This window comes from Narcine bancroftii, chromosome 3, assembly GCF_036971445.1.
Source record: "Narcine bancroftii isolate sNarBan1 chromosome 3, sNarBan1.hap1, whole genome shotgun sequence".
Classification (NCBI taxonomy): Eukaryota; Metazoa; Chordata; class Chondrichthyes; order Torpediniformes; family Narcinidae; genus Narcine; species Narcine bancroftii.
In genome coordinates this window covers 110,126,140-110,145,712 of record NC_091471.1, presented here as the reverse complement: position 1 = coordinate 110,145,712, position 19,573 = coordinate 110,126,140, and the positions used below count along the sequence as shown (strand labels likewise).

At 37.3% G+C, this 19,573-nt stretch overlaps 1 protein-coding gene across 2 annotated transcripts in view; it reads left to right on the top strand.

Annotated features, from left to right (window-relative positions):
• Positions 1-19,573, top strand: part of limch1b (LIM and calponin homology domains 1b) — a 415,809-nt gene that overhangs the window by 173,549 nt on the left and 222,687 nt on the right. For both annotated transcript variants that reach the window (XM_069924806.1, XM_069924805.1), the window contains exon 2: positions 11,615-11,685. In XM_069924806.1, the coding sequence (XP_069780907.1) occupies positions 11,615-11,685 (71 nt within the window). The remainder of the gene's footprint in view (positions 1-11,614; positions 11,686-19,573) is intronic.

Genomic DNA, 19,573 nt, shown 5'->3' with positions numbered 1-19,573 from the left:
TCGCTGTAAGAAGGAAACGGGAACAACAGTACATGCAATTTGGGCATGTGAGAAAGTGGAAAAGTTTTGGGAAGATCTAAATCAGGAATTAAATAAAATCACAAAAAGCAACATACCAAAAAATCCAGAGATCTTTCTTCTAAGTAATATAAGAAGTAAAGAACTAGGCCTCAAATTGGAGGAAGCACAAAGAAGATTTATTATGATAGCCTTAGCTGTAGCAAAAAAATGTATAATGTCAACCTGGAAATCAGAAGAGAGCCTGAGTATACCGCAATGGTACATGGAAATGAATAAATGTATTCCTTTGGAAAAAATTACATATAATTTAAAAAATAACGTCACAGTATTCAAACAAATTTGGGAACCGTAAATGGAACACAACAGAGAGGGCCTACCGCGGACCTCCACCCCTAAAATGACAGAGTGAGAAAAAGACGAAATGAACTGACTCAGTGTGTAAAAGTAAATGACACAATTTTCTTGTTTATTTTCATTGTGTGATGACATTGTTTAATTGGTTTAATGTATTGTATATGTTGAACATTTAGTGGGTGGGGAGGGGGGTGGGAAGGAGGGAGGGAAGGGAGGGGGGAAAACAGGGAGAAAATGACACTGTATATATTCAAGAGGGAAATGTTTGTGTGCATTTTGGTTAATATGGTTCATAGTGTGAAAAATAAAAAAAAAATTAAAAAGCAGTGATCTGGCTTACGTCCTAGTTCATTCTTGTCCAGTACATCACCTCTCGAGCTCTACATTCACATTTTTCCTCACCAAGATGTCCTGCATATATCTTTTGGAGTATTTCCTTGTGTAGCAACATTGGAATCACAAACCTGTTCCCTTTAAAGACCATATCTTTCACAACTGACAGTTCATCTCTGTATCCCCAGTAATCCCAAATACCCAGTGGATAGTTATTCTTAGCTGCTGTCTATCCTTTCTGTATTGTTTCTTTCAGCTCTTTCATTGTTTCATCTGTCTCTGTGCTTTCCTGATCTGCTCTGTTGTATCCTGGGATACTGGAAATGAGGTGATAATCATGTCAACATAGGCCTGTATCTCCATATTAACCTCTTGGTCGCTCCTTTCTTGTTAACTGCTTGAGACAATGCATCAGCTTCAAACATGCATTTTCTGGCAAGTAGATCATTTTCACATTGTATTTTGCAGCTTTATCAACATGTGCTGCACTCTCATGGGACAGTCATTCGGTAGTTTGGACATAACTGAGACCAATGGTTTATGGCCTGTCTCCAGTTCAAGAGCTTGCCCATAAATGTATTGATGGAACCTTTTGCATCCATAAGTGCTGGCAAGAAGCTCTTTCTCTATTTGTGTATAGTTGGCTTCTGCACTTAATTCATAGGCCAAAGGTTGCCATGAGTCCTCATGCCACTGAAGTAGTACTGCTCCAGGGCCATGTTGTGATGCATCAGATGAGATCCTAGTGCACCTGTCCGGATCACAAAATTTTAATTTAGGCTCTTCTGGTAGGATGTTTTCGAGAGCCTGGAAACACTCTTCTTGCTCGTGCGACCAGATCCACTCATTTTTCTGCTCAGGAGTGACCTATGTGGTGCTGACACAGTCAACAGCCAAGGGCTGAACATAGCCAAGTAAGTCACCATCCCCAAGAAATATCTCACCTCCTCTTTATTTTGATACCTCACAAAATTCTCAATGGCTGATGTCTTTCTTGGAACAGGCTTCACTTCCTGTTTAGATATGACATCCCCTATGAAGATCAGTGTCTTTAAACCAAACTGACATTTCTCTTTATTTAATTTCAAATTGATGTTCCGTGTCATGTCAAAGACTTGCATTAGTCGCGTATCATGTTCATTCTTGGTAGAGCCCCATACAATCATGCCATCTATCATGGTTTCAACATCAGGCATACTTTCAAAGATCATATGGATGGTTTTATGGTAGACTTCTGGTGTGGGCAATATCCCATATGGTAGCTGAAGAAAGCGGTATCTTCCTTGTCGAGTGTTGAAAGTGCATAGTCTCGAACCTGTCTCATTGAGCTTCATCTGCCAAAACTCCAATGATGCATCAAGCTTGCTAAACCACTTAGCACCTGCAAACCGGGACATGATTTCCACCTGTTTTGGCAATTTAAAATGCTCTCTCTTGACGGCTTTATTGAGATCTCTTGGGTCCAGACATATATGCAATGATCCATTTTTCTTTTGCACGATGACCCACTCTGTAGGTTCCCCAATTTTCAGTTTGACTTTAATCCATTCCATTCATGCTCGTTCTTGTTTAAGTTTGTCTCTAAGTGGAAACTGAACTTTCCTGCATGAATTGAAAACAGGAGCCTCTGTCTCATCTATATGGATCTTGTATACACCAGGTAAACATCCAAGCCCCTCAAAGACATTTGCCTGCTCTTCCATGAATATTGTGAGCTGATCTTCAGTCTATGAAAACTCTTTTCACCAGGTTGAGGTCTTCACAAGCACTCAGACCTAATATTGGCTGTACTCTCTTTTCTGCCATCAGTAGCTGTGACTTTAGATGCTGCCCTTTGTGTTTGAAGATCACCATACAGCCCCCAATGTACTGCAATGTTCTCTCCAGTGCAGCCTGTCACTTTAAAATCTCTGGATAAATCTTGCTCCTTACAGTAGTAAATCACAAAATTCTGTAGACACCGTGGTTGAAGTAAAAAGACAAAATGCTGGAGAAGCTCAGCTTCTGTTTGACCTACTGATCTTCTCCAGCATTTTGTGTTTTTACTTGCTCTTTACAGTGAGGGTCATGTAATTGTCCATAGAAAACAGATTCACCTGGGCTCCGGTGCCAAGCTTAAGTGGAATTACTGTCTCATTCACAGTCACTGAATGATTCATGCCATTTTACCAGCCAGCAGCAGTGTTTAGTGAATCCATGAAGAATTCCTTCACTTCTTCATCCACTGTGTGCACCTTTCTCACTTGGCAAAATGATTCTTCTTCCCACATTTATTGCAGGACTTTCCATAGGCAGGACACATCTTTGGAATAGTCTACCTCTGCACTTGCTTCATTTACTGTTTGAGCCTATCTCTTTGCTGTAGCTTTGGGAAACTCCTGGTGCTCTGCTTCTCACCACCTGCACTGTTGTGTCTGTCCTGTGTAGCTCCTTGGCTTGTGATCATATAGTTTCTGCTGCCCTACACATATTCACAGCCTCTTCCGGTGTCGAATCTTTTTCACATAACAGTCTTTCTCTAAGCCCATTATCTGGGATTCCACAAACTATTCTATCTCTAATGAGACCGTTTTTCAAATCTCCAAATTCACAGGACATAGTGTGTGAAGCTCAGCAAAGTATTGGTCGAAGCTCACACCTTGTTTCTGGTCACAGGAGAAAAACTAGAATCTCTCAAATGTGGTGTATTTACTTAGAACAAAATACTCCTCAAATTTTGTCATCTCAGTGTCCAATGTGAAAGCTATCTCATCAGTTTGAAAACTGTTATAGATGTCCAAAACATCTTCACCCATCACATGTAGAAATATAGATGTTTTCAATTTTTCATCAGTTTCTCCACCAGCCTCTAAATAAATGTTGAATGGCTGTTGGAACCATTTCCAATTATCAATTAGAGTGCTGGTAAACTGTATCAGTGTGGCAGGACTTAACTTATCCATTATGGGAACTTCAGGTACACGATCCTTTATCCAGACATCTAAAATCCGGAAAGCTCCAAAATCCGGCAAGTGGGGACCGGCGCTCGGGGTATGCGGCTGAGGGGCTGGGGGTCGGAGGAGAGAGGCGGCCAAAGGACCAGCGGTCAGGGGAGGTGGCCGAGGGACCGCAGTTTGGGGAGGCAGCCAAGGGACCGCAGTTGGGGGAGGCGGCCAGGCGGCCGAGGGACCGCAGTCGAGTGAGGCGGCCAGGCGGCTGAGGGACCGCAGTCGGGGGAGGCATCTTGGCAGCCGAGGGACTGGCGGTCGGGGGAGACGGCCGGGCGACTGGAAGGGGGTGGGGGTGGATACGGCAGCACAATTCAGGTGGGCTTTCTGAAATTCGGAGCACACTATCCCCCAAGGGTTCCGGATAAAGGATCGTGTACTTGTATTGTCTTTTCTTACTTACTCACACACTTCTGACACCATGTTATGTTTGTTCCTTGATGAAGAACAACTTTGCATTGGTTTAACACTTAAACAACTTTATTTTTCGAGCTGCTTGAACCAACAACACAATTGACTTCTGAGTAGTCTATATGAATACTGCGTGCATTGCCTACCGGGCAAACTAGTTCTTTATTATACATGCATAATAACACTATGTGCTTACACAGGAAGTACCTAATTACTAAGTTAAGGAGTTGACCTGTAGAATGATCTGTTGTGAGAATTATTCATTATTTTTTCGACTGTCATTTCTTAGTCTAAATTTGAAAATCAAATCAATCAATCAATCAATAATGAACATTATGATAAAAATAATTCCATGTTTTACAAGTGAAAGTTTTATTTAAATACAAGATCACATGATCTTGGGTTATAAAATTTGTATTGTAGTTTGTTTGAGTTAAACAAGAAAGTATTCAGATGCTGGGGTCGAGTTTAATACACAAACATGCTAGAGAAATTCAGCAGGTCACATAGCATCCATAGGAAATAAAGGGTAACCTGTTGAAGGTCCCCGTGAGTTTCTCCTGCTCATTTGTGTATTACATTGTGATTAATTGTTTTTGTTGTATTTAATGTCAGTATTGCTAACTTTCACATTTGCAATAATTCAGATTTTCTAGATACTCAACATCATTTTCACTGATGTATAAACTAATTTTCATGGAATAAATGTTACTCCTATACACAATGCATCAATTTCCAGGCAACTTTAGAAATAATTTTCCCCTATTTGGGATTTTTGTTTCTAATTTTAATGATTAATTTCTGAAATAGTTTAAATAAATATTTTGTTTTGTGAAGTGATAACAACTTTTTTATTATGTGTGAGAAATAGCAAACAAGGAAGATTTTTTTCTTGTTTGCTGTGTAGAACAGAAAATAATGCCTAAAAAGGCAACAGTTGGAAAAAAAATTGCTTATGAATTCAAAAATAAGTTGAAGAATTGAAGTGATGCACTATTGATGAAAAAGTCATAGACTGTACAAAATTAGGCTCTTTTGCCAGACTATGATATGCATAAAGAAGCACAATTTGTTTCCTCTGTGGGAATTTGTTGGCAATTCACTTAGTTTGAAAAATGAGTAAGGCCATCCAATCTTCACCAATCTCAAGGTGGTACTCTAAAATGGGTTGTGCTGCCAGAGAATGTGAAGTATGAGAACTGACAAGAAAGAGCTGGAAAGGCCATAGGGAGATTAGCATGTTGTGACTATTTTACTTTATAATCACTTGCAGAAATTAGCAGATTGTTGTTGTCTATGACTCATTCAAACAAATCCGTACTAAAGTTGAGTTGAATTTTCCACAGTTTATTAAACATTATTAACAGTTGCTACATTAGTATAAACTACATTAAAACTCTATTAAACTATGATGATTAAACATTGTTAAATGTCAATAAAAGTTGTCAGAACTCTGCTATTATTTGCATTTTTGTTAAACAAAGAAAATCAAACCGACCGTCTTTCTGACTCAAGCAAGCATTTATGGCCTTCAAAATGGCTGCTGCCAAGTCATGGCATGAATTATGTCAACAAAACTGCATACAGCCAAATGTTAGCATAAAACACACACACAAAAAAAAACACATTTTGACCCAAAAATTACTGGCCCCTAATTATTATGTCAAAAAATTACCATTACAATGAAAAAAAAATCAAACATAGTACATAGTATCAGTTAAATTTCAAAAGAAAGTGAAAGTCAATTATCAATGATTTCTGATTCTTGTAAAAGACAGATTTTGATAATTGGTCTGTTCAGAAAGTCAGTTTTCGTCTTAATCCAAACTTGATGTACAAATCCTCTTTAGTCCACTCAATGGATGCACCCCATCAAATACCCATCTCTGCTAATTTCAATTACCAACACTTGGTCTCCAGTTCCTGTGCCATGGTGTGTCAAGAGCTCAACTGGAAATTGATAATGATATTGAATTTATTATAATATGCATTGTACAATATACATATGCACTGAAATTCTTATTCAGTGCAGCCGAACAGGTATTTGGAAAAATACTATAATAGTGAACTTAATTGAATTTTTAAAATGACAATGGAAATAGATGAATACACATAAATAAATAAATAAATCAAGTTCTTGAATTTTGTGGGAGAACCTTCCTCCATCATCCACACAGGCAGCTTATTCTAACTTCCAATTACCATACCCTCTCGGTGGGAAAAAATCCTCCTCGGATACCATTTTAAATTTTACCGAAGCCTATGCCTACTAATTTTAAAATTATTTTAAAATATTTAAATTTTGACAATACAGCAGAGTAGAAGATCCTTCTGGCCCATGAAACTCATGCCAATCCTATACATTTTAGAGGGTGGGGAGGAAGCTGGAGTTCCCAGAGAAAACCCATGTTGTTCATATAGAGAACGTCCAAACTCCTGACATACAATGCCGGATTCGAACCCAAGACGTCTATATTATAATAGTGTTGTGCTAACCGCAATGCTATTTTTGGACGGCTGTGCAATGGGGAAGTTTTTTTTATTATTTACTCTATTGATGCTCTTCTGTCAGATTCACCCCTCAGTATGCTCTACCCAGTTTACCTAATCACTAATTGTATGGTTTTTGTCATATTTGCAAAAGTTTAAACTGTTCATGTTCAATGTATCTTGTATACAGAGAGTCATTACACTATAGAAAAAGACAAAGTCTGCCAATGCTGGAGGAACCCTGCAGGTCTCACCATGTTCATAGGAGGTAAAGATATATAACCAATATTTCGGGTCTGAGCCCTTCTTCAAGGAATGAGTATAAAGCTGCAGGCGCTTGCCTGCTTTTTGCTCATACCTTAAAGAAGGGCTCAGGCATGAAATGTTGGTTATACCTGTATATCTTTACCTCCTATGGACACAATGAGACCTGCTGGGTTCCTCCAGCATTTCTGTGTTTTTACTGTCATTATTACTATAGATTCTTCAGTAGTGTCTTGATTTTGTGAATCACTGTGGTTTCCCTGTATCATCGAGCAAATGGCAGGACATCTAGAGCATTGCTGAAGTCCATGTCTGTCATAACTTCAATATCTCCAAAGTACAAATATGCATCTCTCTTCCTAGCATGACAGACATCTATAACACATGATGCATGCGGAAGGCAAATAACATTGTGAAGGAATTTTCACACCCCTCTTGTAAACTTTTCTCCCTTCTGCCAGCTGGAAGGAGGTGCCGTAGTATTTAGGCCCACACGTCCATATTGTGCAACAGTTTTTTTTTCCCAAGCCATCAGGCTCTTCAATTCCTCGAGCATACAGGATTTTTATTGTATGTTTTAATATATAATTTTTATTTATGTAAATTTGCTCCATGGTACTGGAGAAACACTCTCTCGTTTTTACTGTGCATTACATTAATAGTTATGGTATAAATGACAAATAAAGTTGACTTGACTTGACAAAAATCAAAGCATGTGAGAGACTTTAATAAAATAAAAGCTCCTTTCTGGACTCCAGTTATAGAATCCAGTCATTAATGCACATCTTCCATAATTTTTCAAGATTCTAAATACTTTTAAAATTAAAATTCACGATTAGTGTGAGGAATGTTGTATGAGTTTCAGCTGTGAGATTCATAGCTCTGCAGTTCTGCTGTACAGATATTTACAGACCCATTTCCAGGAGACTCGTGATTGATGCTTTAGACTGTATTCTGTCATTTAAAGTTGAGCCTCAATTCTTAAAATTAATTCTATTTTTCCATAAGGGTTCTCACTTCAAGCACTACACATTTATATTAAACTGCTCTTTACAGGGCAGCATGGTTAACGTAGCGGTTAGTACAGCACAGTTACAGCACCAGCGGCGGGGATTTGAATTTCTGTGATGATATGACCACCAGCCTACTGAAGGGGGCAGTCTCTTTACTTGCAGGAAGATCACCTAAGGGGCTGACTCCACCTGGCCGGCTGTCAGTCAGCTGACCTGAATATAAACCTGAGCCAGTCCCTCCTGAGCCAGTCACATGGGGAGCCACCAAGGCTTGAACTGGTGTTCAGACTTATTGGAATAAAGCCCGTTGTACAGTTTTTTTCTGAGTTTGTACTTGCCTGCTGTTACCTCAGTGCACCACAATTTATTCCAGTAAAATTTTAAAGAGAGGCCATGGAGAGGTTTCTGACAATCGTGAGCCTGGAGATCAACCCCCAACACCCGGATGCCCAGGCACACTCTGATATCTGGAAGGACGTGATTGAGGCAATCATCCTAACACAGGCTGAGGTGATCAACACCAACCAGAAACAGCTCATGGTGGTCTACACTTTCCAGGCCAGCAAGGACTGCACGGACTACGAACCTGCGATGGCTGTCCTGGAGAGCATGTACAAGCCCTCGACAAATGTGGTCTACACCCGATACCTGGTCAGGGTCCAACAGCCACTGTGTGTCAGAAGTTGATACGTTCTCCTGTGTCTGCATGGGTTTCTTCTGGGTGCTCCAGTTTCAAGATTCAAGATTCATTTTATAAAAATTGCCTGAAGCGCTTCTTACAGTCAGAGAAAAAGAACCAAAAGAATGTCCACTCAGAGTCACCTACAGCATTCCAGCAGCCACACAGAGTTCAGACCAAACCATCAGCAGCCCGAGCTCCAGATCTGAACCTCTGTTACGATAAGGAACCCTTGAGCGCCCACGGCATCCCAGCTCTAACACCTGATATCCCTTCCACCAGTCCTGATCCAGACTTCAGTAGTCACCATCATGGGTTCCTCATCTTGAGTCACCATCAGCTCGTCGTCTGTGTGTTCCTCAGCCTCAGAACACCTCACTGGTCTGCTACTGTTGTCACTGTCCCGTGGGTCATCTCCTCTGCTTCTCCTTCTCAAACGGGATGGTTTCCTCATTCTCTGGTGTCCAACGCCAGTCCTCTGCTTCCCTGGAGTCTGTAACCCCTTGTGGCTGCTGCCAGTCATAGGTGCCACTATGTTGGGAACAGACCTTGCAGTTGCAAAATTTTCAAATAAAACCACCATTGGCTCCATTTAGTGGCTGTTTAGAGCTTGTACGAGGCTGACAGCAGTCGGACTGGCAGTTGGATACCAAAGGAGTGCCTTGACTCCATTCCCTGCTTTCTGCAGGTCCACTATTGTTATGGCAGCTCCGGCAACACCACCACTTTTGAACGCTTCCCACCACTGAAAAAAGTATGGAGGTTGTAGGTTAATTGGGTGGCATGGTCATGGGGACCAAAAGGGCCTTTTACCATTCTGCATGGCTAAATTTAAAAAATAAAATTTAAAATAAATAAATTATTAAAATTACAAGTTAAAATATTTAATAAATGCATTTTTCAATAGTCTGGGTAACAAAAAGTAGCAATTTTGACAGAACTAGATATTTCAAGATATTTCTTGAATTTATGTAACTTTGTTACTTGGTTGAGCATTCTTGGTGTTAAAGATATGTCAAAAAATGATTTGATGGATTTTTTTCTTGTAATATTGATTCAAATGCAAATTGTCAATTCAACCTCTGGTGACATGAAATCAGATGAAAGAGAAAAGAACCTGTGAGCTGTTGAAAAGACGATGACCCAGTTTTCCAAACCATGGGGGTAGTTAGATTAGAGACTCGAGCTCCTCTGAGTACAATTGGAGTCTAATCTTTCACACTGGCCCCGATTTCTTTTTAGACCGATTATTATCTTACTGCATTTTCTTCCTCTGCTGTACAGTATCTTTATTCAGCCAGATTTCTGTGCAATGAATGTTGGCACATTTAAGAAACTTAATTGGACCAGTTACATAATCACTATACCTAGAAGAGCATGCCTGAGACTGAGGTCTTAAATACAGCTGTTGTTGGAAATGGTTTCCTGAGGGAAGGATAGGTATGCTCCAAGGTATTGCACAATGTAGTGCAAACACTCTCTCATGATTAATCTTATTTCATCACCAGACAATTTCTTAGCAACATATATACTGTGGTTTTTCAGAGTGAGGCTCATAAGAGAACTGGTCAGCTGTGAATTAGATACAAGTTTGGGTTCAAATCCAGCCCTAGTGAAAAGAATTTCTTCTGTATTTTGGTTAGTTTAGAAAGTCTCAACCCAGTTTGTAATTGACATATGTTGTTCAGAGGGTGAATGGTTAACTGTAAATGGAGCAAGTAGAGGAAAAATATTGTCACAGTACAGCAATAGATGCATCAGGTCTTCTAAATTTAGTTTATCTCATAGAAGAGGTAGCTTTGCCTAAGCAATACCCAAGATGATAATATTGGATGGTGACAGTGGACCACTGATGCAGGAAGATTTTAATTTATATCATTAATACACTAGAACTTGCAATTATTTAAAGAGTTAGCCTTTTTACTATGATAACAGTGGAATTTAAAAATTAAATTTAAAATATTTTATGAAAATAATTGAGATCAGAAAAGTCTGCAAGAATATAGCAAACATAGCCAGGACCTTCACAAGCTCTGACCTCCTATCCATTAAAGACTTCTGTGTGAGGTGCTGCTCAAGAACGCATTGTAGCGTTATCGCCCAACGACATTAGACAGAGAATTGTGATTAATAGGCTTTAATCACCTTAAGACATCAACACATCTCACGTGTTACTGGCCTGGCTCCAAGGCAGGTAGTGAGGGAGGAGTTTGGGCAAAACAGCCTTTATAGGGATTTCCGGGAGGGGGGAGTCACAGGTTCAGGGGGTGGGCCAGCTCATACGTACATACAGTACAAACAATACAGTGGATGCACCACATGTAGTCAACATCATAAAGGACTCCTTTCACCCTGATCACAACCTCTTCTCACTGCTACTTCAGATAGAAGGTGCAGCTGCCTGAAGACCAGCACCTGCAGGTTTAAAAGCAGTTTCTTTTCAACAGCTATCTTGAAAGTCCCTTTGTTTCACTAGTCATGGATTGCTCCGATAACTGTCTATTGGAGCACCACCTTTTTTCTTTCACTATGTTAACTATGAATATTTATTATCTATCTATATATATAAAATGTGTGTACTCTATTGAAGTTTTTTTTTATTTTAAAAGTACTATTTGGCTCTAGCAAGTAAGAATTTTGGCACAATGTCTTTGACCATAGACTTATTGTCATAAAAACATGCATTTCATAAATTCGTAAGCTTGTGTAGCTGATATATTTGAAAATAAACATTGGTGGTAGATTTGGTTATGCATTGAAACAAGTTAACATTTTGCACTCCTTTTAATGATAAGTACTAAATACAAAACTCAACTTACAAGAGGTAAACCCAGCAAAATTATATTGCTAAAGTAATCCCAGAAGTAATGTGCACTATTTTTGCACTCTTCCATAGGAAAGGAATTCCAAGTAACATCACACCACCATTTGGTTTGCTTTAGATGAGAATATTCCAATTTAGTCTCATTAAACATTATTTCATATCATTGTAATTTGCTGATATCAAAAAATTGACTTAGAAGAGACATGAATAACTAATAGTTTTTCTTTCTCATCTATAGCAAGTAACAGGCAGAAGTTTTGGTGATAAAGACTTTCGATCAGGCCTGGAAAATGGAATTTTACTTTGCGAGTAAGTAACTAACTCTTCATTTTCAATAAATGTGTTCAATAAGAACAAACAACTGAATGAAGCGAGAAATACTATTTGCATTTAATGCTGAAACTAATTTGTTGGTTGCTGTTTTAACCGGGATTAGAGATCTGCTAAAGTTCAGAGTTTTGTACAGTGAGTTACAGACTATATATTTCTATTAGTCGGAAGCATGCCCAGCTTGTGCATGCCATTCAAACTTGTCCTGAGTGCCTGCATTAGGCTCATATCCTTCTAAACCTTCCCTATCCATGTACCTGTCAAAATGTCCTTTGAACGTTACAATTGTCTCTGCTTCTGCAATTCTTCTGACAGCTTGTTCCATATGCTTACCACCGTCTGTGAGTAGAAGATGCCACTCAGGTCCTGTTAAATATTTTCCCTCTTACCTTAAATCTGTCCCCTCGAGTTTTTGTTCCCATAGCCTGGGAAAAAGGCAATGAAAATTTATTTTTCATATGCCCCTCGTGATTTGATATACCTCTATTAGCCTCGTATGCTCGAGGGAGTAGTCCCAGTCTGTTCAGCCTCTCCTTACTATTCAAGTCCATTAACCTTTTTGTCAATCTTTTTTGCACCATTTCCATCTTCATAATCTCTTTCCTATAACCAGGTGACCAGAACTATAACCACAATACTCCCAATTGTAGTCTCACCTGTACCTTGTACAGATGTAACATGAATTCACAGCTCTTGTACTCATTGACCTGACTGAGAAGTGCATGTATGCTAAACAGCTTCTTCACCACCCAGTGTACCTGTATTGTTACTTTCATGGAACTAAGTACCACACCTCACACAAACAAAATCCAATATGCCATCCTTGGCCACCTTTCATTAAGATTCTGATGTAATCTTAGATAACCTTCGCTTACACCAGCAATAACCTTTACACTATACCACCAATTTTGTATTCATCCATAAATTTACTAACCAGGCTAAATTGGTAATATACATGACAATACACATAGTGGACCCAGCACTGATTCTTGTGGCACACACTTTTCACTGTCATCCAATCTGAATAACAATCCTCTATTACCATCCTTTGACTCTTAACATTCTGTATCTAATTTGCCAGTGCATCCTGGATCCCATATTATCAAACCTTCCAAATCAGCCTAACATGCAGGATCTTGTCAAAGGTCTGTTAAAGTTTGTACAGATAAGGTCTATCAACCTGCTCTGATTAATCTTCTTGGTCACCTCTTCAAAAATCCTCAATCAAACACAAAGCCAATCTGACAATCAGTGCTTGCCTTTCCAAATGCAGGTAGAATCCTACCAGTAATTTACCCACAGCTGGTATTAAGTTCACTGGCTTGTTCTTGTAGCCTTTTTAAAATGAAGATGCAACCTTAGCCATCCTCCGGTCTTCTAACACCTCACCTGTGCTTAACGATGACACAATTAACTCTACCAGGGCTCCTGCAACCTCCTCACTTGCGTCACATTACTTCTTGGGTTACATTTGGTTGGGCCACAGGGAGATATCTATCTTTATGTATTTTCAGACCCAACACCTCGCCTGTAATGTGGACTCTCTTTCAGATTTCTCCAAGTTATCTAGCTTCTATTTCCTTCTTGATGTTGAGTACAGATGAGAAAAATACTCATTAAGGATGTCCCCCATTTCCTGTTGTTCCATACAGAGATGACCTTGTTGATCTTTAAGAAGCCATATTTTTCTCTTTTGCCTTTAACAAACCTGTAGAATCACTGAGGAATCTCTTTAACCATCCCTTTCAAAACTATCTCTTACCCCTTCATTGTCCTCCCTACTTTTCTCTTTAAGTAAACATCCTCCAAACTGCTCAAAGGATTTACTTGATTTCAACTGTGTATAACTGATGCATGTCCTTTTACATGACCAGATCCTCAATATCTTTGATCAACTAAGTTTTCCTAATCTTGCCAGCCTTGCCCTTCATTCTGATAGTGACATACTCTTCTCAACTTACCCCATCTCTCATTTATAAGCCTCCCACTTGTGAGATACCCCTTGACCTGCAAACAGTTTCTCCTCATCAATCTTTGGAAGTTCCTGTCTTATGCTATAGCATTCGTAATTTGAATTAAAAAGAGTCAATGAATACAAAAGATAGATCCATAGAACATTACAGCATAGAAACAGGCCTTTTGGCCCCTCTAGTCTGTGCTGACCTATTATTCAGCCTAGTCCTACTGACCTGCATCTAGTCCATATCCCTCCATACTCCTCCCATCCATTTACCTGTCCAAATTTTTCTTAAATATTAAAATTGAGCCACATTCACAACTTCAGCTGGCATTTTATTCCACACTCCCACCACTCTCTATACGAAGGAGTTCCCCATAATGTTTTTCAGAAACTTCTCCCCTTTCATCCTTAACCCATGTCCTCTGATTTGTATCTCTCCCAACTTCAGTGGAAAAAAATCATAATTTTGTATTACCTCTATCAAATCTCCCCTCATTTGTCTATGTTCCAGTCAATAAAGTCCTCACCTGTTTAACCTTGCCCTGTAACTTAGTTCCTTAAGTCCCAGCATCATCTTAGTAAATATTCTCTGCACTCTTTCAACCTTATTGGTCACCTAACTACAAGAAAGATATCAATGACTACAAAATAGATAACCTTGAAATGTAGAGCTAGTCCTGGCACAACTGTGATGGAGCTCTGCACTGGAATTTCTTAGCTTCTACAACTGGCTGAAGCACATTTTCCATCCAAAGTTGAGATGTGGTTATAGATAATAAATATTCATAGTTAAACTTTAAAAAAAATATTTATAAATTTTAAACCACAAATAATTCATATATTTTACAATATTGTAAATCCATTTCAAATACATGTGTATATTAGAAAAAAGAAAGAAAGAATAGAAAGAAAGACTCCCCTATAACCCCCCCCACCCTCCTTCCTCTAACCCCCTACAAAGCAAAAAAAATGTATGGGGCAAGAGATCTTCCACAGGGGCACTCCTTACTATAAGGCTTCTTCTAATACGCAGAGACCCTTAGGAGAAAGGGAATGTCTGAATTTCATTTAAATATTCATACCAACAGTTTATAAATATGGGCATCATAATTTCTAAAATATATGGTATTTATCTCTTAAATTATAAGTAATTTTCTCAAGTGGTATGCAACATCGAACTTCCACTTGCCATCTCTCCATTCCTAAATCTGTATTATACTTCCACATTTTTAGCCATACATTTTCTAGCCATTGCTAAAGCAATTTGAACAAACTTCACTTGATAGATATTCAATTTTAATTTAGGTTTATCCCCTCTAATATAACCAAATTTTAAAAAAATAGCATTGGGTACTGTGGGAATTGAACCCCTGTTATTCAATCTAATAAATTACCTATTTCCAACCAAAAGGATTTAATCTTAAAACACTGCCAAGTAGAATGCAGAAATGAACCAACTGCCTGTCCACATCTAAAACATAAATCCAAAAAGGTCTGGTTAGAAAAAAGAAAGAAAGAATAGAAAGAAAGACTATTGTGGTGTCAAATATAACTAATGAATAAAGTTATATTGTGCCAACCTATACCTCACATTTATTGTACTTTTCATACTTTCTCTACATAACTCGATCCAATTACATTCATCTATTTGCTTATTCAAATGTACTTCCCAGCTTTGTCTTGATTTATGAGCCCCTACTTTCCAAGCCTTCTCCTGTAACAACCTATACGTTACTGAAATAAATTTCTTTATGTCTCCATTACACAACAATGACTCCAACTCTGTCTCTGCTGGCAATAATGGATCTTGACCAAAATTTTCATGTAAGAGTTTTGCAACTTGATAATAACAAAGTCTGGTGTTCTCAGATACCTTGAACTTCTCTTTCATTCAACTGAAAGTAATAACTTTCCCAGCTTCAAAACAATTCTCAATCTTCTTAATACCATGATGCTGCCAAATCTTTAAAAATTGAATTAATCTATTTTAAAATAAGGGTGTTCTACTTCACATTAAACCTCCTCCTCCAATCTCTTTATCAACCTTATTCCAAAGCTCAATAAAATGTTTCAATATAGAAGTTTCTCTATTCACTAACAATCTTGAATTCCATTTATAAATAAAGTCTTGTGTGTTTGCTTCCCATATTTTACTAAATTCTATATTCACCCAAGCTAGAATTTTGTCTGCATCATATATTACATTAATAAATAGCAACTGGGCTGCTTTATAATAGTTTATAAAATTGGGAAGCTGCAAACCTCTTAAATCATACTTGCACATTAATTTTTCCAAAGAAACCCTTGCCATTTTTTTCCTTTCCATAAAAATTTCCTAATACAAGCACTTAATTCCTTAAAAATATTTTGAGAAATTACAATTGGATGCGATTGAAAAAGATATTGTATTCTAGGAAAAAAAATTCATCTTAATACAATCTTTCCATATCCTCTCATTTTCTTCAATAATGGTGAGTAATTTAATGTAAATAAGTTTTTAAACTCTGGTTCCACACAAATACCTAAATCTTTTATTCCAGCATCTGGCCATTTAAAATTAATTACTCTCTTGCATTGTGCATAATCCCCATTTACTAAGGGTATCATTTCACCTTTTTCTCATTTAATTTTATATCCATATACCTCAGAGCATTCTTTTTTTTTAAATTTTTTATTTTTCACACCATAAATCACATTAGCCATGATATACACTTTTTCTTTTTCACACTTTTTCTCCCCCCCCTCCCTCCTCCCAAGCCACCCCCCCACCCCCCCCCCCCTCTCATCCATTTTAGGTATACAATCTAGGTTGCATTAAACCAGTCAGACAATGTTGTCATTCAACAAAAATACACCAGAAATTCTACTGAGTCCATTCTTTTCTTTCCTTCTCCTTCCATCAACTTAGGTAATGTTTGTCCCCGGTAGGTTTTCGCTATTGTATTTAATGTAAGGCTCCCATACTTGTTCGAATATTTCAATATTATTTCTTAAGCTATATGTTATTTTTTCTAATGGAATACACTTATTCATTTCTATATACCATTGTTGTATTTTCAAATTATCTTCCAATTTCCAGGTTGACATAATACATTTTTTTGCTACGGCTAGGGCTATCTTAACAAATCTTTTTTGTGCATCCTCCAAATCAATTCCAAATTCTTTGTTTTTTATGTTACTTAGGAGAAAGATCTCTGGATTCTTTGGTATATTGTTTTCTGTTATTTTATTTAATATCTGATTGAGATCATCCCAAAATTTTTCTACTCTCTCACATGTCCAGATTGCATGAATTGTTGTTCCCATTTCTTTTTTACATCGAAAACATCTATCAGATACTGTTGGGTCCCATTTATTTAACTTTTGCGGTGTAATGTATAGTCTGTGTAACCAGTTATATTGTATCATACGTAGCCTCGTATTTATTGTATTTCTCATCGTTCCAGAACATAATTTCTCCCATGTTTCCTTTTTTATCTTTATATTTAAATCTTGTTCCCATTTTTGTTTAGTTTTACCATTTGTTTCCTCATTCTCCTTTTCTTGCAGTTTAATATACATATTTGTTATAAATCTTTTGATTAACATTGTATCTGTAATCACATATTCAAGGTTACTTCCCTCTGGTAAACTCAAATTGCTTCCTAATTTATCTTTCAAGTAGGATCTCAGTTGGTAATATGCCAGCGCTGTATCTCCAGTTATATTGTACTTATCTCCCATTTGTTCAAAGGATAAGAATCTACTTCCTGAAAAACAATTTTCTATTCTTTTAATCCCTTTTTTTTCCCATTCTCTAAAGGAAAGGTTATCTATTGTAAAAGGGAGTAGCTTGTTTTGCGTCAATATTAGTTTTGGTAATTGATAATTTGTTTTCTTTCTTTCTACATGAATCTTCTTCCAAATATTGAGGAGATGATGTAATACTGGAGAATTTCTATGTTGTACCAATTTTTCATCCCATTTATATAATATGTGTTCAGGTATCTTTTCCCCTACTTTATCTAATTCTAATCTCGTCCAGTCTGGTTTTTCCCTTGTTTGATAAAAATCTGATAGGTATCTTAATTGTGCGGCTCTATAATAATTTTTAAAGTTTGGCAATTGTAAGCCTCCTTGTTTATACCATTCTGTTAATTTATCTAGTGCTATCCTCGGTTTCCCCCCTCTCCATAAAAATTTCCTTATTATTTTCTTTAACTCTTTGAAGAATTTTTCTGTCAGTTGTATTGGCAATGCCTGAAATAAGTATAATATCCTTGGAAAAATGTTCATTTTAATACAGTTTATCCTTCCTATCAGTGTTAGTGGTAGATCTTTCCAATGCTCTAAATCGTCCTGTAATTTTTTCATTAGTGGATTATAATTGAGTTTATATAATTGGCCTAGATTTTTGTTTATTTGTACACCTAGGTATCTTATTGCCTGCATTTGCCATCTGAATGGAGATTCCTTCTTAAATTTTGAGAAATCCGCATTATTCATAGGCATTGCTTCACTTTTATTTACGTTTATCTTGTAACCCGACACTTCTCCATATTCCTTCAATTTCTTATATAATTCTTTTATTGATAGTTCTGGTTCTGTTAAGTACCTCAGAGCATTCTTTTAATCTAATTTTAAGATGGCGCAAAGAATTTAAATAATCTGTTAAATAAATCAAAACAAATACATTTATTTTATGTTCTTCCTGATTCATCTTAATATAATTATCTTTTAATCCTTTCTTATTAGTTCGGCTAAAGGTTTAATACTAAAATAAATAAAGCTGGTGACAATGGACAACCTTGTCTACTTGATCTAGTCAGCCAAAAAGTTGCTGAATCTCGACTATTAATCACTAACTTCGCACTAGGGTTCTTGTATAACATTTTAACCTTATCTATAAATATTGATCCTAACCAATATTTTTCCAAAACTTTAAAGAAGAAATCCCATTCTAATCCATCAAGTGCTTTTTCTGCATCTGCGACACTCAAATCTCCCCTCTTTTGAGCTAAGTGTATTAAACTAATCAACCTTGTCACATTATCTACAGATTTCTGATCTTTAACAAATCCAATTTGATCCTTATGTATTAACTTAGGTCAATACTTTGCCTATCTATCTGCTAACACTTTAGCTACTATCTTAAAATCAGCACTTAATAACGAAATTGGTCTATATGATGCTGGTTTAAATGGGTCTCTATCCTTCTTTGTTATCACAGTAATAATTGCAGTTGAAAAGGAATCCGGCAGGGAATGTACCTTGTTCATAGTTAATCTTGTGAAAAAACAGTTGTTGGCCATTTATTTTGAGTAGAATTTGTTTTAGTTCATTTACTAGAAAAATAGTTCTGGCCAAGGGATACAGTAGCTCTGGGTTGACGTTTAGTGCTGATGGTGTTTTCCAATATATAATATAATTGCTGCATGTGGAATTTATAGCCTGAGTTTACTCAGAGTTTACTCAGAGAACCCACATTGTTAGCCTTCTGCTTGCATCATAGTAAAAAGCTGCCTTCCTAATGTGCCAGTAGCTGGTCACCAGCCGTTACATACATTAGCACTGATGTTAACAATATAGCTAGTGATACCAGAACGCTAATCTGAACATTGTTGTAACCTACTTATGGATCACTAATGCAGGTTTGTTTGAGTTAGGTCAATAAGCCAATAGGCGGGAAGAATAAAGGAATTATTCTAAAACCTCATATTATTAACTAATCCTGCAATTTCCTGACATCTGGTAGATATGTGAAGCTGCAAACAGAATTTGGCAAATGAACCAAATGGATTGTTTGTTTTGTTTTTAATCATTGTGAGCACAGATTCCAAACCAACAGCTTCTCACCAAAAAGCTTTCAAAATCTGTCAACAGATTCTATTATTTTAATGATGAAATGGTTGCAGTTTGAAAAATTAA